This window comes from Mauremys reevesii, linkage group 6, assembly GCF_016161935.1.
Source record: "Mauremys reevesii isolate NIE-2019 linkage group 6, ASM1616193v1, whole genome shotgun sequence".
Classification (NCBI taxonomy): Eukaryota; Metazoa; Chordata; order Testudines; family Geoemydidae; genus Mauremys; species Mauremys reevesii.
Genome location: NC_052628.1, coordinates 22,990,329 through 23,012,427, shown reverse-complemented (window position 1 = coordinate 23,012,427; position 22,099 = coordinate 22,990,329). Strand labels below are relative to the sequence as shown.

At 44.3% G+C, this 22,099-nt stretch overlaps 1 protein-coding gene across 7 annotated transcripts in view; it reads left to right on the top strand.

The window, feature by feature from the left end:
* Positions 1-22,099, top strand: part of ADAMTS12 (ADAM metallopeptidase with thrombospondin type 1 motif 12) — a 268,928-nt gene that overhangs the window by 8,303 nt on the left and 238,526 nt on the right. For 6 of the 7 annotated variants that reach the window (XM_039545726.1, XM_039545725.1, XM_039545727.1 and 3 more), the window contains one exon: positions 1,813-1,929. The exons of the other annotated variant lie outside the window; for it this stretch is intronic. In XM_039545726.1, coding sequence (XP_039401660.1) covers positions 1,906-1,929 — 24 coding nt within the window. In that variant the 5' untranslated portion in view covers positions 1,813-1,905. The remainder of the gene's footprint in view (positions 1-1,812; positions 1,930-22,099) is intronic. 7 annotated transcript variants of the gene reach the window in all.

The following is a 22,099-nucleotide window of genomic DNA, read 5'->3' as shown; positions in this document are numbered from 1 at the left end:
ATTTTACAGATGGGGAACTGAGGCACAGAGAGATTAAGTGACTTGGTCAGGGTCACACAATGAAGTCTGATGGAGCAGCCAGGGTATGGAACCCAGGTCTTTCAAATGTCAGGCTAACACCCTAACCACTGAATTATCCTTCTTCTCTCTTTCTGGAACTATTGAGCCTATGTTCCTGATCCATGATAAAGATTACAGAGCTAGGATTACAGCACCATATGTCAGTTCCCTCCTCACTGACTGTCAGAAGACACACTAGGAAACAAATGCACCTGTAGCACAGAATTTTATTATGTATTATGCAAAATACCTACTTAACTTTATGGTGGTTGTAGAAAGATCAATAGTACATGGTAATTTCCACCATCTTGTGTTTAAAAGTCTGAATTTAATTACATTTAACTTTTTATGGCAGATGTTTGCATCTAAATAATCCAGACAAACACATTTAAATGTTCAGTGAATTTTCACACGCACCATCGGACCAGGTGCTCAAAGGCTGCGGATCTGGGATTGCAATCATCAGGGGAGGGAGACAGAGGAAAATCACTGGTTTTCTCAAAGCAGCCATTCTGTATTTCTCTTTCCACCTATGATGGTTTGAGGGACAGGGCCGATTTCAAAAAGGCATTTTTAACTTGGGAGTCATTCCTGGAGAATAAGTACATGACCATTTTAGATTTAATTATTGTCAAAAATAGATGATGGCAACTCCCCAAACCCAAACAGTTAGATGGAAAGAGATTAATGACTGGAACAGTTCACACTCTTAGTCATGTCATTCTCAGTAGCTGTACAGAGCTCGCAGTAGCAGATGTAAACTCTGACTTTTCACAGTAGGCGACACAGATGTTCTCGAGTGCCCACTGGAGAGCAGAATGAATATCAGGTAGAACTAAGATAAGACAGGAAAATGAAGAGTGGGGCCTTTGGTACAATCTATTTTTATGCAGCTAGTCAGTACTTACCAAACAACATGAGCTAACACCAGGCATCTAGCTACTTATTTGTGGTGGTGGGGTAATGCATTACATGTCTAACTCCATACTGTGCAATTAGAGAAAAGATTAACTTTTTTTCTCTCTTTTTCTTCCCCCTTGTACATATTTTCATTTTGTTTTGTCACACATACACGTGGCTTCAGAGTGTTACAGTTTTATGGTTGTGTTTGTATAGAATGGGAATTCTTGTCCGGTTTATAAAAAGTCTATAATAAAAACCCAGGGAACTGCCACTGAGGGGAACTTCTGTGCAGGAGTCTGATGAGGGCTGAGTCTTGCCTGGGTCCTGAGTGAACTCTGTTTACAAGTCTCATTACAGTTTCTCATGACCATCTGAGCAATTCAGAGAACCACCCCATGAAATGACACAATGAAACATGATTGGCAATTTCTTCTTATGAGGTTCAGGACAGAAATAAGGAGTGTTAGCAGAGCTGCATGGAGGAGCAAGTACAGTGCCTACATGCACTATTGCCAGTGCTCTTAGTCCCCGATTTATATGAGCATGAAAGCTAACGGTTCCAAACAGTGATGAAGCTACTACAACTCCTTCTGTATTTTTTATTGTCTCATTCTGCTTTTAGGCTGTGCTAGGATCCACCTTCTTAGGACCAAATCCAAAGGTCCTTACCTTTCTCTCCATCCCTATGCAGGCAGAACGCTCATTGACTTAATGGGAGGCTTTGACCAAGTTAGGACTTCAGAATTTACTCCCTTAACTTGAGTGTTTGTGGCCCTTCAGCATATGATATTATACTTGAATTACCTCTCCCTTTCTTATTTGGAGAGAAAAACAATTTCTTTTCCTCAGATACCTGGACTGTTGGTCACAACCACATGCCAACCAGCACTGCATGTTTCCTGCACGATACTATAGAACAATCAGGCACTGAAGTGATTCCTAATGTTTCCTGAAAATCTTCACTGTGTATGTCTGCATCAGTTACATTTGTACTGTCTAAAATGAGAACCCGAGTGTCTATTTGTAACATCATGATGATGATTTATTTAGTATTGTTAATTATTTATTTTGCTTAGTAAGAGGTCATAGCTTAAAGTGAAAATTGCCGTGTGATTAAAAACATGTGATCTTGAATTACTCTTTTTGCAAGGTGACAGGTTTCAGAGTGGTAGCCGTGTTAGTCAGTATCAGCAAAAAGAACGAGGAGTCCTTGTGGCACCTTAGAGACTAGCAAATTTATTTAGGCATAAGCTTTCATGGGCTAAAACCCACTTCATCAGATGCATGCAGTGGAAAATACAGTAGGAAGAGGTATATATACACAGAGAACATGAAAAAATGCCACTGGGTTGTTTCTGTGTTTTGTTTTTGGCTGTTCTCCAGTTCATCTGAGCCTTGCTAATAGCTCTTCAACAATCAAGTTCTGCAATAGCTAACCTGTGTAACAGTGTGATTTTACTATGGTACATTGTTGTCTTTCCGTCCCCACTGCTTTCCTATTTAATTGTTATATGAACTTGTTGAGCCTTGTCTTAAACAATTTTGGGGCAGGTACTGTATCTTCCTTTGTGTTTCTGGATTGGCCTACAGTCCACCTGAATATTATTTTGACAGGTGTTTTAAGGAGTGAAAACAAAAGTACAGCAGCATGTTAAAATGCAATGTGGGTGAGATTTGTATCTTGATATGGATGGTTGGGGATTGGCATAGGTTGAAAATAAGTGTATAAAAGTATTAAATGAGTGGTGATGTATTGTTACCTTCCCCCAATTTATCATGGGGTTTTATTTTCCGGGAGCTCTTTATACTCCCTTTTTACTTCATAAACCATGTAGCATTTTTGAAAGGAAGTGAATCTGCATGAAATGGGTGGGGGAGGGTATTATTAATCTAGTGAGTTAGGGCCAGATTCTGCTCTTAGTGTGAAGCTGAAATAACAGCATTGGAGGCAATGAGCAGATCCTCATCTGGTATAAATAGCATAGCTCTGTTGGAGTCAGTGGTACTACACCGATTTATACCGCCAAGGATCTGGCCCAACGGAGTCTAAGGGAATCTAAGTTGCTGTAACTATGTGCCAATAGGCAGGAAAAGAAACACTTAGCAGGAAAAGCAACTAGTAGGACAGGTTGACTGCAAGTTAAAATAAATCTAGAGATAATGTGTGAAGGATTGTATGTTGCATGTCAGTAAGTGAATGTGAGTCTACAGGAGTCTAATGCACAGGTGCGGCAGAAGATCTCTTCTTCGGTTATCCCTTGATGCAAGGATGATGTCTGCCAAAGGGGTTCATTGGTGAGTTTTTAAGTGGCCGAGGAGCCCAATTCTTGCCCTGCAGATTTTCCCACAGAAGTGACAGGTGTAATCTTGGAGGAGACATAGTTGTTGGCTGGAGTGTTGTGCCCTTTCTTTCCTCCTTTGTCGCTTCTCTGTCTCATAAGCACATCTGTTCTCCTCAAAGTGAGCTGTGGCTCAGTGTATGGTGTGGTGCTGCTGTGTTCTGTTCCGCACCAAGTCCTCCCAGTTTGTTGCATTGATTCCTCCATTTTTAAGGTGTACTTTCAGCATGTCTTTGAAACACTTCCACTGCCCTCCGTTACCCCTTCTTCCCTTAACGAGATAAGAGTACTTGCTTTGGGAGGTGAGTGTCAGGCATATGTACATAGTGGCCAGCCCAGAGGAGTTGGTATTTCATGACCTGCGCTTCTATACTGCTGATGTTGGCTGCAGAGAGAGTGCTGATGTTAGTGCGTTGGTCTTCCCGGCTGATCCTGAGAATCCTCCTGAGGCAGCGCTTGCTGGAACCACTCCAGCCGCTTGAGATGTTGTCTGTAGGTTACACAGGTCTCACACCCATAGAAAAGGTGGGGATGACAACTGCCTTGTAAACCAAAATCTTGGTACCTGTTTGCAGATCCCTATAATTGAAGACTCATCTGAGTGGTCTTCCAAAGGATGTGCTGGCACAGCAGATCCTGTTTTCAATTTCTGCGTCAATGCTGGCTGTTTGGGTGAGGTGGCTGCCAATGTAAATGGTCCACATTTTCCAGGGGTTCTCAGCTGATGGTGATTTGTGGAGTACGAAGAGTAGTTTGTGCAGGTGAGGGCTGGTAGAGTACCTTGGTTTTCCTGATGTTGAGAGAGAGAGAGAGAGAGAGAGACTCAGGCTGTGATAGGCATCTGCAAAAAGATTTAGGGTGCTTTGCAGGTCAGCCTCTGTGTGTGCAAGAATGACACAGTCATCTGCATACTGAAGGTCAGTGATGTCAATTCTCATGATCTTAGATTTTGTTTGGAGATGACGAAGATTGAGGAGTTGGCCATCCATACGATACTCGGTCCTGATTCAGTCAGGAAGGTGGTCACGAATGAGAATCAGGATCACGGCAAGGTAAATGGAGAAGAGTGTTGAATCAATGACACAATCCCGCTTGACACCAGTGCGAATGGTGAATGGTTTGGTCTCTGAGCCGTTGCACAAAATGGTGGCAGTCATCCCATCATGGAGTAGTCTAATGATGGAAATGGATTTCTGTGGACAGCCAAACCTACATAGCACCTTTCATAGGGCATCACGATTGATAGAGTCAAAGGCCTTGGTTAGGCCGATGAATACCATGAACAGTTCCTGGTGTTGCTCTCTGCACTTCTCCTGAATCCTGGGGTAGAAGATACACCAATTTAGGCTCCCTTAGCTTCATCTCTGTATTTTTCTTTGTTACGTTCATCTCCAACAGCAAACAAATATAGGCCCGATTAACTGACTTGAAAAGGAGCATACCAAGCATTACAGTGTGTTTGGTACCAGATGGTAAGGTACATGCACATGACATACATCATGCATGACATACAATTGCTATCATCTGATAACATTCAGGTTGCTGGAATGATGCCTAAGGGTCTGATTTTTCATAGGGGCTGAGCACTGACAATTCTATCTGAAGGGTACTCAGCAACTCTGAAAAATTGAGCCATCAGATGTCTATTAGTACCCAAGAGTCCTTTATTTTTATCAGTTTAAAGAACAAAATCCCAAATCCTCCATGCAGTGCGAAATAACACAGATGACATGCGAAGCAACCTTAAATTGGGCTTGTTAGCATTGTTTCCTGGAAAATGAATAATCTTCTTAAATGCATCTCTGAGCAATAGGCTTTATATCAGAGGATGTTGTCTGCAATGTTTGTAATAAAATCTGAATACATCACTAGAGTTCTTGTGTGAGGATGGGCAAGAAAAGCAGCAATGGGCATAATTGAAACAATCAGTCTTCATGCATATGCTCGGAGGGAGGCCTCTTACGCTATGCTGTTGTTCCTGTTGCCTGGGGAATTTTTAAATTGGGTAAAAATGAAGCTGGAAGAATGCTAATCTCTTAAACCCAATCACAAATGATGCCGCTAGGAGTTCTTCTTCCCCCGCCCCCCCTCCCCCAGAGTCTGGTTTAAAGGGTGTTGTCTGTGCTAAGCTTGGGCCGGTTCTTTTGAGAGATGCTTTTTAACTCAAATACAGATTTATGTGAACCTACATGAAAGGGGTGGCCTTTCCAGCTGAAACCTACTTGGAGCTCATTTCAATTCTTCTTTAAAAAGTCACCATGACCTGTCAAATCTTCGACTTCAAATAGCTAGTCCCTGTAGAATGTGTTTGCAATAGTACAACCTGTACCTATAGTTGCCTAAAATTACACTGCCCAATGAGCCTGAAATAACCTCACAAAAAATCTGTGCCCAGACCCTTCTCTTGTCTCTTGCAAAAAGACAGCTAAAAGACGCAGCTATTGTGTGATGTTTGTCACACCATACTTGTGCTATTTCGTACTCTGCACAATACCCGCTCTTACTCTCAGATGATAAGTACTCTGGGCTAGGGACTTTATTGCTTCTGGAGCATTTTCATTTGGTACATGGTGCTATATGTTTTTATAGTGCTGCATCAATGACAATAAACTAAAAGCTCTATCCCAGACACCCCGTTCTCCCCCACTCTCCCAAAAAAAGGGAAGTGAAGGCTGAGAGTGCTTATTAGTCATTTGAGGGTAAAAATTTGGAACTATACAAACAGCCTTTAAAAGCCAGGAAATTCTGGTAAAGCTAAAAGAAAGCCAAACACTCTAACTCCCTTGCAGCTTTCAGCAATGAAGACAAGGAGGAGAGAGAGCTGGTTTATGTAAACCTTGCTGGTGTGCAGTAAAGGTTCCTAGTGTGCATTAATGTAGTGCTGTTTGAAACAGTGCTATGTTAAAGTGCCTTAGGTAACATTACAAAGAGAACATAAGAACGGCCATACTGGGTTAGACAAATGTCCATCTAGCCCCCTATCCTGTTTTCCAACAGTGGCCAATGCCAGGTGCTTCAGAGGGAATGAACAGAACAGGCAATTATCGAGTTATCCATCCCCTGTCGCCTATTCCCAGCTTTTGGCAAACAGAGGCTAGGGACACTTCAGAGTATGGTTTTGAATCCCTGCCCATCCTGGCTAATAGTTATTGATGGACCTATGCTCCATGAACTTATCTAGGTCTTTTTTGAACCCTGTTATAGTTTTGGCTTGCCCAACATCCTCTGGCAAAGAGTTCCACAAGTTGACTGTGTGTTGTGTGAAGAAATACTTCCTTTTGTTTTAAATCTGCTACTTATTAATTTAAAATTAACTTATTAATTTGGTGGCCCCTAATTCTCGTGTTATGAGAAGGAGTAAATAAAGCTTCCTTATTTACTTTCTCCACATCAGTCATGATTTTATAGACCTCTATCATATCCCCCCTTAGTCGTCCCTTTTCCAAGCTGAAAAGTCCCAGTCTTATTAATCTCTCCTCATATGGAAGTTGTTCCATACCCCTAATTTTTGTTTCCCTCTTCTGTACCTTTTCCAAGTCTAATATATCTTTTCTGAGATGGGGTAACCAGATCTGCATGCAGTAGTCAAGATGTGGGCATATCATGGATTTTTATAGAGGCTATTTTCTGTCTTCTTATCCATCCTTTTCCTAATGATTCCCAACATTCTGTTCGCTTTTTTGACTGCTGCTGCACATCAAGTGGATGTTTTCAGAGAACTATCCACAACGACTCCAAGATCTTTCTTGAGTGGTAACAGCTAATTTAGACCCCATCATTTTATATGGTGTCAAGTATCAGGGGGTAGCCATGTTAGTCTGTATCCACAAAACCAACAAGGAGTCTGGTGGCACCTTAAAGACTAACAGGTTTATTTGGGCATAAGCTTTCATGGGTAAAAAACCTCAGAAGAAGTGAGGTTTTTTTACCCACGAAAGCGTATGCCCAAATAAATCTGTTAGTCTTTAAGGTGCCAGTGGACTTCTTGTTGTTTTCATCATTTTGTATGTATCGGGATTATGTTTTCCAATGTGCATTATTTTGCATTTATCAACACTGAATTTCATTTGCTATTTTGTTGCCCAGTCAGCCAGTCACTCCCCAGAGATTACTCATTGCAGTTTATCCATAAATGTAATGAGTCATGTATATTACATACATGGCTCATTACAGTATATCTAAAGGGAGAACCCTGAAATCCCCTGATTTTTTTTTTTTTACATCTAGATAGAAGTCAAAAATTGCTAAACATCCTGTGAGCTGACATGTTATAAAACTGACTTCCACATTTTCCTGGTATGGACAAGCACACCGTGTCCACAATTAGTTGGTTTGGGTCAAAGGGGAGTTGGTTGGTTGGTTTGTTTTTTAGGTTAAAAATATAAATATTGATATCAGTAATTCCTGAGTACAATTGGAGTGAAACAGGTCTTATTTGTCCATATTTTTGGTTCAGCTCTATTAACATCAACTTTAGTTTGTCTGTCTTCCTGTTTTGTGTAAACTTCAACCAGTTTGTATATCTGAGTTATGTGTTCTTTTTCCTCTCTAAACAACTTTAATCTGTGCAGCTTTCTAAATGAATATTAATGAATTACTCAAGAGTTTGTTAGTCAAGCGGACTAATTATTTTTCTGGGTTTATTGTTGGTGTGAACACATTCTGTGTGTATTTACAAAAACACATTATGCCTTCTTAGAGGATTAGCTATCTATATTTTATTGGATTTGCCAGCAGCTGTGTAATGTATCTTCTTTAGTCATGAAAGAGAACAATCTCCTGTGTGTCTCCTTCAAGATGCAATCAGCCTGCACTAACCCACAAATAAAGTTTTTAAAAATCCAAAACTGATTTTAGGGCTTAGAGAGATGAATTCAACAAGCCATTTCTGACCCACTTCAATGTATTATTTTTAAGTTCTTGCATGAAAAATGCTACAAAATGATTTATGTAAATGTAAAGTCAGTGTAATGGGGCATACTGGCCCTTTAAAATAGAGAGGGCCAGGGAATTGGAATGAAAAAAGACCCAATTAATAACTAGGCAGTGGAAAAGAGGAATTGCTTCCAGGGAATTAGGAGCTGGGGGAGGGGGGGAAAGGCCCAGGATACTCTTTTTAAAGACCTGAGATCAGGAGCCCTGTAGTGTTGGGTGGGGCAGGGCTCCCTTCTCTTCTAGCCAATTGGGATGAGCTCTCTGGAGGAGGGCAGTACATAGGTTGCCTTCTCTCTCAAAACCAAGGAGACACTGGCAAGAGAAGGAAACTAGAGTTAGAACGCTAAACTCCAGGGAGAGACAGCTATGAGAGGAGACCCTGTGATGGGGAAGAGCTCTCTGTGGATGTCAGAAGAGCCAGAGATAAGTGTGCAGCTTTGGAATGCAGTGAGGGATTTTATTGATCAGAATGTTACAGTCAGATATTGCCGAGTGCCAACTCTTGTTAATGGCCATCCCTTTATGTGCATTCTGAAGATATAAAAGATTGCAAAATATTAATTCATTCTTATATCACTCCTGTGAGAAGTAGCCAAATCTTGGAAATACTATATCCTACCACAAAGCTTGGCAAATTATTGATACCTATTATATATTACTTATGAAAACCTACAATAGAAACCATAAAGTTGCAAACTTATGCACTAAGAAGTTAGGAAATGCCAAAATTACAGGTGCCTGCACAACCTTCATTGGGCCTCTGTGCACATATGCGTTATGACAGGCAAACTTAATTCTGATGTCTCTTACCTTTTCAGTGCTTGAATTTGTAATCTAAGTAAGGTTCTTTTAATGTAGGTGTGTGTGTGTGTGATTTCCTGGGTTTAAAAAAAACCAAAACTGAACACGTCCCCAAAATTCCATCCTGTGGATGATATTGACAACTGCATGGTTAATGAACAGGGCTGGAACTGTTAGATCCACCTCACAGGCCTCTTGTCTCTTGAGCCAACAGAGCAACTGATAGCAATAGTAAGTTGCCAGCCTCTGTGGATGGGCCACTGGGGTTGGGGGGCGGGGTTGAGACACATTTTTGTCAGTGGGTTTCAAACAAATATTTGCTGACTGAAGAGGAAGGGTGAGATTCTGGAATCTTTTATTCCATTCCAGTTGTTGGAAGCACCTGGCATTGGCCACTGTCGGAAGACAGGATACTGGGCTGGATGGACCATTGGTCTGACCCAGTCTGGCTGTTCTTATGAGTAGAATATTCCCTAGTGGGTACAGATCCTTCTTTCCCTGTTCTGCCTCCCCCACCCCAAGGCTCAGCCATTTTATCCCTGACCCAGTCTGGTTTCTTTCCCTCCTTCCCCATCCAGCTCCTTGTCCCAGTCATCTCGCACAGCCAGTCCCAGTGTCCCCCTCCAAGCTTCATGTCCAAATCCCAGTTGGTTTTCTCCCCCACACGTGTTTCCTATTCCCAGGCTCTCTCCCTAAACTCCTCATCCTAGTCTACTCCTTGCTCAGCCAGACCTAGTCTTCCCCTCATCCCTACGTTCTGTGGGCTCACTCTCTCCCTTTCCCCAGTCCCAATCCCTACCAGCTCATAATCCCTGTATCTGCCTTTACCCCAAATTCATTGTCCCAACCTTCTCCCTCTGCCACCGCAGATCCAATTCTTGTCCCCTCTACATCCTCCATTAGGTTGCTTCTTTCTCCAGGCTGCTTATGTGCCAGCAGGGGAACCACTGAGAGCACAGGAGAGACAGTCTCCATTCCTGTGCTCAGCGCCACAGTGGCCTGCAGCAGCTAAAAGCAGCAATTACAGAGAAAGTCTTCCAGCCCTGCAACCCTGGGCTGGAGCATGCTCAGCACAGATAGAATCTTCAGAGAATTCAGCTGCCAAACTCTAACAGGTCTGTACTGAGCATGTACAAACTGAGATTCTCAAAGATTTGTGCTGGCCAAATCTGTGTGGTTTTTCTTGGGAATGCCAAAAGAAACATGCCTGACATCCGTATAATGAAATAAAAATAACTGTAGCTATGCATCACAGTTCTCAGGGCTCAGTGATTCCTCATGTCTGAGCTCTGGTCACCTGGTGGGATGGGAGGATTGGTTGAGATTTGGTTGTGGCTCTCTGGTGCTGTGCCCCCTGGCTCTTGTAGTTAAAGCAACCAACAGGCTACTGTTACTTATGCTCTTGGAGGATAGGTATCAAAGTGGAGTTATGCCATACACCCTCATTCCCTCTTTTCCCCCCTGCATTGGATGGCAAAGCAGCACAAATGGACGGGAGAATCTAGTCCTATGCATCATCCTATGGTTACATCTCTGAACATGAAAGGAAAATAATCAGGAAACCGTTATTTATATTGTGGAAGTTCCTAGGAACTCCTGTCAAGGACCAGGATCCCAATACACTAGGTGCTGTATAACCAGAGAACAAAATGTCAGCCCCTTTCCTAAAGAACTCACAAGCTAGCTAGTGTTCCATGTACTATCAATAAATTTATTAATATATGTTCCAGAATTGTTGAGCAATTCTTATAAATTAGTTTAGATAATCAGGGGAAAAATATAATTCTTGCAACAATTCTTTTAATTGGTTTTAAAACTTGGCTGAATAAGCAAAATTTATACAGAAATAGCCCTCAGCACAGTTCCATGAAGCAAAACCTTGATGTCAATGCCATATTAGGTATAACTGCAATCCGTAAAACATTTGCTGGAATGATTACACACAAGGACAGGAATCTGTAGCACAAGCATGGTTAGAAGCATGTAGCTATAATGCAAACAGTTAGTCAACATTGAACTGGGCAGCACAGCATTCATTTTAATCCCGATTCGGATCCCCTTGCTCAGACTGTAGTCCCATTTGAGGAGGAAGATGCTACTCAGTCTGAGGAAGAAAATCAGAATCGGGATGAAAATTAATGCAAATGTTAACTAATTGTTTGCCTTAATGAATGTATTTGAATGAAGGGGAAGAGCTTGGATACTATCATCATAATAAAACCTGTGGCATATACATAGCAGAAAATCTCTTTATTCGGGTTATATGAAAGTGATTACCACCCATACCATCCCTTGGAGATAATGCTATGGACACTTGTTGGCTTTGGGTTACCATTGGACAAGGAGTTCTAGTTCACCAAGTCTTGTTAGCTCTTCAACTCAGGAGACAGTCAGAAATCCAAGGCACGCTCTAGTAGCACGTCAGACCTTGGGATGATGTCAGTATTGGCACTGATGATATAGAATGGTAGGCACAATGTATGTGACCAAGGTACAGTTTATAATGAATGGCACTGAAGTGATTAGAGCAGGATGAGAGCGGCTTAGCTGTCATATGCTGTAGAGTGGCATTTCCCAAACTGTCTCGGAAAGTGAAACCAATCCTACTCGCTTTACAGTCCCCCCATGCATTATTAAAGGCCTATTGTGAGCCAGGGACCTCTTGGTTCCAGCTGGCAGAGGGCACAGGAGCACATAAGGGTTACAGGGATCCCCTGGGTCTGGTATCTACATACTAGTTCACCAAAGAGCGTCATGTAAGGTCTTTACTGAAAGCATGTGTCACACTGGTCATCATGATCATTGTGAAATATATCTGCAAATAATATGTGAGTTATGTACATACACTGAAATTATGTTCTTAAGGTCTGTGACTTGGAGCTGGTTACCAGAAGGTGATAAGCATATCCTACCTCAACAAAACTTGTTTATCTACCTGTCTGGCTATATGTAAATTGGGTATTGGATACTTCACAATGAATGCCTATTTCCTGTCTCAGCAAAATGCTCATCAAGTGACTACAAAGTCTCCAGGATAATTCTAGATAGGAAAAAACAAGCAACGGGAGTTTTTTTTTTTCTTTTTCTTTTTTTTTTTTTACAAGTGATGGTAATGGATTGTTGGAACTATATCTGGGACAAGCTGCCAGATGGCTTGTCTTGTGAACTGGAGATCACAGCCGGTTTGGCTGTTTGAGCCTGGGAGAGAAACTTTAGGTGAGCTAACCTTTATGAGACAGGAGAATGTCTTGTTAGTTGATTTTATGCTCTAGAAAGCATGTTATGATTTTATTTTATATGTAACCATTTGTTACCATTAATTCTTCTCATAAGGGACCGGGTCTGGCCTAGTGGTCACTACTGGGCTGAGGTCTGCCCATCAGGGATAGGAATCACTGGGCCAGAGTTGGAGGAATTGCAAGGCCAGGTCCCATAAACAAGAGTCAGGGTCAGTCAGGCCGGGGTTGGAGACCTGAGATCAGCGGTAGTGCCAGATCAGAAGTGAGAGGCAGGAATCACGGTCAGAGTCAGGAGACGGGGAGATCAGGCAAAGTCTGGCACTGCAGCAAGCCAAAGTCTGTGTTGTGGACCAGACAACTTCCTGGGGCAATCTTTTGAGTTAAGTAGGGGCACTTGGCCAATCAGATCGCTGCAGGATACTGTCACTCTGGGTCTCTTGGGCGGTACTTCCTGTGGCACCCTCTCTTCATAGTGCTCCCTAGCTGTGCCTCTGCACAGTAGTAATGTGGGAACATCAGCTAACCCAGGCTCTGCAGACCTGGGTTCTGGTCCTTAGGCTTCTTAGATCTGTCCTTTTATTAAATAAACATCCTGGTTTTACCATAGACACATCTAAGTACAGTGTATTAAGCAGAACTGTGATTTACGATGTGCCTGGTAAGCTGGGATGTACTGTTCCTTTGGGAGCAGAGGATCTGAGAATTCTGGGTAGGACCACTGGATTGTGGTTGGGCGCTTCAGAGGACACTCAGAGAATTTGGAGGTTGAAGTGTACCTATTGTCAACCTGTAAAGAGAGAGCGGGGCCTGTGCATGCTCGGAAGGCCATGCTTGTGTCACCAGAGGCTGGTGGAATTGAGGAACTGACCCACAGCAGGCACAGAAAAGGCTTTCTCATGCTAAGAGCAGGTGGTAGCAAAGTGCCTCATAACCTTGTGTACCCCCAGGAAGCATCACACCTACCCATCTTAATCTAATCATCTTGGGCCCTTGCCCCCTCAGCTAGTCCTTTACACACTCCGGGGGGGCATGTTCACACTTTGGGAAACATTGCTATAGAGCTTTATACCAACAGAGACCCTCTCCTTTCTTACATGCTTTGACAAGCAATGAAATAGTTAACAAGGTGGGCATTTAATGTATGCCCCTCAGCATTTGAGTTGAAATGAATAGGAAAGATCACACCACAGAACTATTGCTCCAGGTTCTCTTCAAATGGAGGCATATGTTGCTTCATTGGTCACACACTGAGGATTTCCTTCACAACCAGAACTAGCTTTATAAAACAATGAAAGCCTTTGGAGGGTAATTGAAAGGTGGGGTCTGCACTCCTGACTAATCCTTCATGCCTCCCGGAGGGATGCATCCTACACTTTGGGAATTGGTACTGTATGACATTGGTACGATCAGCTGTAAATCAAGTTTCCCCGTCACTTGGCAAGGAAGGGAGGTTTGAGGGGTTTATAATGAGCATTGTCTATTTCAGTTTGTAAAAATAACAGTAACTGGTTGAAATCATTTCTAAGGTAAGTTCATGTAGTGTTTACTAACTTGCCATGGACATTAATTGAATCAAGATTGTTCATTTGATTACATTTGTATTTTGTTGTCTTCTGTTGCACTGTGGTCATTAGCAAAGCAACGCAGCTAGGCTTGCCCTTGGAATGGAATGGTGGAACAGAGATTCTTGTGCATTGACTGCAGCAGATATGGTGGCGTATAGGAATAGTGGGTGGGGGAATAGCACTTTCTGGACAAATGATATTTTTACCAGAAAATATTTACATAGAAATATAAGAATTGCTATAGTGGATCAGACCTATAGCCCATCTCTAGTCCAGCATGCTGTCTTCAGCAGTGGGCAGCACCACTTATTGCTGTGGGATGCTGTATCATAATATTAATAAAGATCACAGAGGAGAGACCCATAGAAGTCTAGCTAGGCATCCAGAAGACTGATCCTGCAAATTTAGAGGTTTACTTGCAGCTGTTCATAAATTGCTCAGGTACTGGGATTTTACTGTGCATGTGTTTTAGTGAAACAGACTTTACACTTTGTTTCCCAAGGGCCACAGTTTTAAATGCATGATTAGTGAGAAGAAGAGTTACTGCAACTGAAAATAATCCAGAGACTGAAAACATTCTGATTCTTTATCCCATTCCTGCACCCTCGTTAGAAATGTATTCATCCAATGGAAGCTGGCCTCCACCATGCTTTCTTGTCCTTGGGCAGCAATATCTGGGTTGTGTAGTCTGAGCTCTACATTCTCTGTAAATGGAGACTCTCTGGTATGGGTTTCAAAACTTCACAGTAAAATAGGGGAGGTCACTTAAAAGCATCCTGCAGTACTCCCAAGTTTGATAAATGACAACACAGATATAACAGAGTCATCTGTGTTTGGTGAGAAGACCTGATTTAAGTGGAACCCAGATGAATCTAAGGGTATATCTACACTACCCGCCGTATTGGCGGGCAGCAGTCATCCAACGGGGATCGATTTATCGCGTCTAGTCTAGACGCGATAAATCAACCTCTGAGCGCTCTCCCATCGACTCCTGTACTCCAGCTCGGCAAGAGGCACAGGTGGAGTAGACGGGAGAGCATCAGCCGTTGACTTACTGCAGTGAAGACACCGTGGTAAGTCAATCTAAGTATGTCGATTTCAGCTACGTTATTCATGTAGCTGAAGTTGCGTAACTTAGATCGACCTCCCCAATGTAGACCGGGGCTAAGGCTTGTCTATATGATGAAAAGTGCACTAGCAGGTTGTGATTTGTAAAGTGCTTGAACACGACTATGCTAACACAAACTAGGGAGCTTTAAGGGTGAATCAGCAAGGTCTACATGAGGTAGTTAGAGAGCAGCATGTTAGAATGCTTTACAAATCTCACCACCTCAGTCACACTTTCTTAGGGCTTGTCTACACAGTGTAGCATTGTCCTTAGTCATCCGTAGTGGACTTGCATCACTGAAGATGGAACTCACTGAGCCAAACTCTGCTCTGTATTGGTAAAGAGATGGGTTGGATGAACGAATAAGTTTTTTTGCATCGCAAATGTCTATGGTTCTACAAGAAGGGAAAATTTGGCCCTTAATGTAGACAAAGCTGAGATTCATCTTTACACAATTTTGCCACTTGCTTGAGCCCAAATTAAAACTTCAGAAAATAAAAAAAGAAAATGAATAGGAAGAAAAACAAAAAGAAAATGTCTTTTTAAGAATAAATCAAAATAAGAGCTCTTCCCACATCTGGCTAAACTAAGCATAGCTTATGTGGTTAAACAGATGACTGAAACACTATTGGTGGCAGTTCAGTCCATTCTGTAGCAATTAATATGTAGCCACAAAAAGTTCATTGTTTATAGGAGTCACTGAATAGGGTTTCTATCAGGGACCAGACCAGAGCAGGAGTCAGGCCTAGTGGTCAGAATCTGAATGCCAGAGATCAAGGTCAAAGCAGAGTCAGAGCGAGGGATTGGAGCTGAAGGTCAGAACCAAAGTAAGAGTCTGAATGCCAGAGCCAGGGGTCGAAACAGAGTCAAAACCAGTAACCAGACCTGAGGCTCAGACCCGGATTACCTGGAGTCAGGGAAGGCAAGAACAGGGCTGGTTCCAAGGCAGGAGCATGGCTGGGCTAGGACTGGAACAAAGCTGTGTGCAGATTGGGGTCTAAACTGGAGTGAGGCAGGGTGCAGGGCAGGGACTAGGCTGGAGCCGTGGAGGAGAAAAGCAGGAGCAGGTTTTGGAGTGAGACAAGCACAGGGAGGCAAAGGCTGCTGCTGGGCTTAAGAACTGGCCTAGTAAGTGTCCTCAGCCAATCAGGCAGGGCGGTCCATCTGACAGTCTAGCTGGCTTGTTAGGCTATCAGGAGACTGAGCAAGTACAGCTGCAGGCAAGAAGTGACAAGTGTGTGGGGGATGCAGGGTCATGTGCCCCCCAACAGATTTCTTGGGATGCCTCTGGTGGGGATGCCCAGCAGTGAGGAGGCAGCACTCCCCCTGGCAGCGACACTCTCCCTGTGTCCCTGCAGCCCAGGGAAGGGAGGAAGCAGCAGGGTGACTGGTTGCTGGCTGAGCTCCTCCCCCACCATATGGGGCTGCTTTGCCTCCCAGCAATGCTGCCTGTTTTGCAGGCCATCCAGTGAGTAAGTCAAGGGGTGGAGGCTGAGACAGTATGTGGGTTTCCAGCAGCAAGGAAGGTGAAGCAGGCCCATGTGGTGGGGAAGGAGCTCAGCTGTTGCCAGGGGGAGTGTGGCCTCCTTGGTGCTGGGTGTCCATGCCAGAGGCATCCTGAGAAATCTAAGGGAGCCCATGACCCCTCCAGAACCTTTAATTTGTGCCTCCCCCTACTTGCCACAGTTACGCGTTGCCTCTGGCTGCAGTGCCTTACTCCTGACAGTAAGCATGCCTCCCCTTCCTGGAACCGCAGGGCCTGGTTTCTGTGAAGTGCCTGCAACAGATCCAGGGCGAGGATGTGACTTGCCAGTTCCAGAATTGTTCATCTGGGCCGTAAACTTTCCAGTCCACCAACTACTGGAGTTGTCCTAACTCATCAGCAGTCAAGGATTTGCCGAAATATATACTCCTAGTGCCCTGGGACTGTTACAAGTGGAGGCGGAGGGCTGGAGTGGTGCAGGAGGGGGTTCTCTGTGTACAGCTTTAGAACGGAAACATGACATATAGAATGGATCTTCAGGGACTTGGGTAATTGCAATCTGCATGTTACTGGGTCTGTGGTTCAATCTTGAAAGGTCCCAGATATTGATGGTCCAAGTCTAGCCAAGGTGCGAATTGATTTAAGATTGTGGGTGGACAGCTGGACCTTGTCTCCTATGGCAAGGTCGTGGGTGGCCTGGCGGTCCCAGTCAGAGTGATGTTTATATGCTTCCTTAGCTGCTTTTAAGTGCTCCTTGAGTTGTTTGTGTACTTGGTGGAGGTGAGTAGCTAGATCTGTGACAGCAGGTACTGGGGAGTTTGTGGAGATGTCTGAATGAAAGCGGGGGTGAAAACTGTAGGTTTTTTTAAAGTGCATTGCTGGGTGGAGGCATGTGTGACATTTCTGTAGCCAAATTTGGCATATGGGAGCAGAGATAACCAGTTGTCTTGATGATAGTTCAAGAAGCAGTGCAGCTACTGTTTGAAAATCTGTTTGACCCGCTCCATCGGTCCAATAGTGTGTGGATGGTGTGTAGATGAGAGGAGGGGCTCAATCTCTAGAAGTTTTAGAAATTCCTGCCAGAACTAGGAAACAAAATGAGAATCGTGGTCTGACATGCTGCCTGAGGGCAATACGTGAGGACAAAAGATGTTTTCCAGGAAGAGGAGAGCCGTTTCCTGGCCAGTAGGGATGGTACAACAGGGGACAAGGTGTGGCATTTCGATTAAGAGGTTGACCGTGACTAGGATCATTTCTGTCTCTGGGAATGTGGCACAGTAAAGTTGAGGGATATACTATCCCGTGGTTGAGGTGGGACGGCAATGGCTGGAGAAGGCAGACTGGCTTAGAGCGGGGGCACTTGGTCTGGGCACACAGGTCACAGGACACAGGATCTGATGTAGCTCTTAAGATGGGCAAGCCTGGCCACAAGAAACACCTTGTGATTAGGCTCCGGGTGTGGAGGTGGCTGAAGTGCCCTGCAAGGGTACATTATGATATAACTTAAGAACCTGCAGCTTTCGTTGCCCTTCTGTGACGTGGATATGGTCCTCATGGTAGAGAAGCCTACCTTGGAAACTGAACCCAGGGGCTGGTGAGGCATTGGCATTCTCCAGAGTCTGATGGAGCTGAGCAGTGAAGTGGTTGTTGAGTAACAAAGCATGAATTGGCTCCTTTTGGCTGTGGTCTATTGTGCCATTAATGAAGTTGGATGCCTTTTGAATCACAGAAGGCATTTTCTCATCCTTTTCCTAGTACTTGGCCTTACAGGAGGGGTGTCAGCTCCTGGGTCAGAGATGACTATGAAATCAAACAAGGCAAAGACAAGAGACCTGCAGATCAGCCATTGGTTGCGGTGTCTGGCCATTTGAAGATTCTCCAGATTCTTGTGATCTCTGGGTACTTGGACAGGGAGCCTGGCCCCCTCCAGTAGATGACACCGTTCCTCAAATGCTGCCTTGATAGCTAATTGTTCCTTGTTCTGTATATCATAATTCTCTTCTGCCAGGGATGGTGTGTAAAAGTAATAGGCATATGGATGAAGTTGACTGTCAGTACCCATCAGGCAGCTAAGCTGACTTGTTAGGCTGTCAGGAGACTGAGCAGAAACAGCTGAGGGATTTACCCCTGACAGTTTCCAAGCACAGTCACCTTTGGAGACTGTGGCAGACTTATTGCTGTCATACAGCAGGTTTCTGTGGATGATTGCAGCAGCATAGTTTCTTTCTTTTGTACTCAGTAATCTGATGGCATTTGCTCTCTGTCTCTCTTTTTATACTTTACATACAGAAGCAGGATGCCTTGCTAATTAACTGGTGTCTCTACGGTTGAGGGCATTTTTGGCAGCACCCGGACAACTTCATTTTAATGTATGGTAGTCACTGAACCATTGGATCTGTTCAAGAACTCGTCCTATCATCACTCCAATCAACCAGAGTAAATTTCCCACTGACATGACATGATTTTTGCACTAAATTAGATTTAGATAGAATATCCAGGAAGCAGCTCATGAAATATGGTTTGTACAAGAGTTTGAATCACAGAATAAACAAGACCATTACAATGCAATAAAAAACATTTCAAGGGTTATCAGTCAGGGCATAAACCGATGGCCAGCTGGGGCTGGGAAATAAATCTCTACCATGGTCTGGCATTGCACAGTTTGCTTTTTCATGCTGCACAGGAGGTTTTCAGATCCCTCTGAAGTATCTCATTTGTTATAGGCCATTACCGGGGCAGGGATACTATGGCCATTGATTAGTTCTGTTCATTATATTGTTGTTAATCACTGCACGTATTTATATGCATCTAGATGTGGGCTAAGCACATTTTATAAATCACAATAAAAAATGCTGCCCTTTGCTTAGTTTTGATTAAAAACAAGCAGCATGTTTCCCCAAAGAGAGAGAACATATGCTCACAACCCACACAATAACAAATTAGCTAACTTGGAGGGAAAGGGAGGTGGGGAAACTAACCAGTTGGCCAGGAGGTTCCAGATCTGTAGTTAGCCAGTCTGCCCCAGGATGGCTTAAGTGTCAAGGGTGAGTCATGGGCAGCCAGGCCTAGTGGTCAGAGCCAGAGTCCACAATCAAGAGTCAGCTGGGTCAGGATACCAGGAGATCAGAAGCAGGAAACAAATTGGAGATCAGAACCACAAGTCAGAGGTCAGGAGCCAAGCCATGTCAGGGTGCCAGGAAGTCAAGCCAGGGGAGCAGGAAGCACAAGGTATGCAGTCCAGAGCAGGGTGTGTTCAGATAGCATGCTGTTCCTGCTCCTGGCTTAAGTAGGGCCAGCAGGCCAATTGGCTGCTCTGGCACTCTGCCAATAGGATGTCGGGGTGGAGCCTCAGACTGGGTCTGGGCTTCCTGAGTTCTGAGCAGGCTGCCAAGTGGAGGGTTGAAGCATGGCTGTTTCTGTGGATCCAGGTTTGAGGCTTGTGGGTCATGACACTAAGTGACAGGTGTATCATGATCAGTGGAGTCAGAGGGTCCATGTTCACTAGAGGGACTGTTATTGAGGGGAACACCAGTTGTACAGGAAAAGGGAGTTATGCTGGAAGCAGCTCTGCCATGTGGACAGAGCAGTGCACAGGGCTTGATAAAGTTCTGCTTGTTCAGCCTACATTATATTCAGCTTCATGCGTTGCGAATGAAACCTGGTGGCAGTGTCTGAGCTGTGAGTTCTCTGCAGTGCAGCAGCTGGCAGCATGAGCCATGGATTTTGCAGACACAAACTAGCCCAGTGATGGGCCCATGGAAGGAGGATTTCAAGCTGTACACAGACCTGGCCATACAGGAAGACAACATTAGGAAAGTAAAACTGTTGCTTTGCCTTATTGGGGAACGAAGCAGAGAGGTCTGCATCACTTTGAAACTCACCACTGCCTCAAGCCTCACAGCAGTCTGGGATCCCTGGGGACCTATTGCTCCCCAAAGCAAAAAGAAACTGAAGCAACACAGGTTTTTCACTAGAGATCAATCTGAAGAGGAAGGAATAGACTAAGGGCTTGTCTACACTTACCGTGGCATCGAGGAGCAGCGATCAATCATCAGTGGTCAATTTAGCGGGTCTAGTGAAGACCCGCTAAATCGACCACAGATCACTCTCCTGTTGACTCCTGTGCTCCACTGGATTGAGAAGAGTAGGGGGAGTCAACAAGAGAGGGTCTCCCAATGACATTGCGTCGCGTGGACCCCGCGGTAAGTAGATCTAAGCTACGTCGATTTGAGTTACGCTAGTCACGTAACTCAAATTGCGTAGCTTAGATCGAATTTCCCCTGTAGTGTAGACAAGGCCTATGTTACTGTCTTATGCACACTGGCTGCTACATGTAATTTTGGGGACTTTGACAGGATAGTCTGCGGCTCTTGGGATCAGCTGTTGCAGGAGTGGCTGCTCTGGGAAGGCATCTCACATTAGATAGATGCTTAGATGTTGGGCATGCAGTGGAAGCCTCAAGCGAAAGGATGAAAGCCCCGAGAGGTACAACACCCCTGGAAATACATGCAGAGAGACAACAACAAAGGAGAGCAGCTGGCCAGCGTTCCATGCCCACAGTGAGATGCATTTACTGTGGGAGAAGGCGAATAAGGGAGAAGTGCCCCACACTAGAACAGCACTGCAAGGAATGGGGCAAGTTGAACTATTTTAGCAGTGTGTGCAAAAGCAGAGGAAGGTTTCAGGAAGATTGTCAGACTTTAGTACAAGAGAGGGAGAGTACATCAGTCAGTGCTGATGATATCTTGACTCCTTGAGTCAGAGAGCATATCAGGTTCAGGCTGTCAGGACAGGAAAGCAAGAAAGGATAATACCAACCTCTGTGCATGCAACAGTGGTAATAGGGAATCACTATGTGTGATTTCAGCTAGATAGCAAGGACTCCCGCTATATAATTCCTCAGGGTGAATTGGACTCTAACACACCTGTTACAAAGAGCAGATGCAATCTAATAATGTACAATGAAAGCATAAGGAAGCCCATAGGAAAATATGATCTCATAGTAATGAATGTGAAAAATAACAGATAGTGCCAAATGAAGTTTGTGGTGGTGGATGGTAAGCCCCACAGACCCCTCTTGGGAATACAACATACAAGGCAGGGATCTGATTAGGGTGCAGTGACAGGATTTTGTAGCTGCAGTGCAAGAAGTAAAAGGAGACCCTTTGACAATGGAGACAATTTAAAAAGCATATGGGGATGTTTTCAAAGGCGATGAGTGCCTCGAAGGAAAGCTGCAACTAGAAGTAGACCTTGCAGTGGAACCTGTGTGCTTACCATGAAGGCAAAGTCCAGTGGCACTATGTAATCCAGTCTGGAAGGATCTTGAAAGTCCGCAGTGCAGGGATATCATAACTAAGGCTACGTTTTAGTCACGGGTATTTTAATTTTTAATGATCTGTCCATGACTTTTACTATATACCCCTGACTAAAATTTGGAGGGGGGAGTGGGTGTGGCTTGGGAGGGCAGCTTGGTAGATGCCGTGAATGCAGGGGAAGGTGGCTCAGCTTGGTGGCCCCGGGGACCCTGCGGGTGCTGGGGGGGACTCCCTGGGGGGCGCGGTGGGGGGGATGCCGTGGGTGCTGGGGGGCATGGTTGCTCGGGTGGCGCCGTGGGTGCTTGGGTGGGCGCATTGCCAGGGCTGGAGTAGGTTCCCTACCTGGCT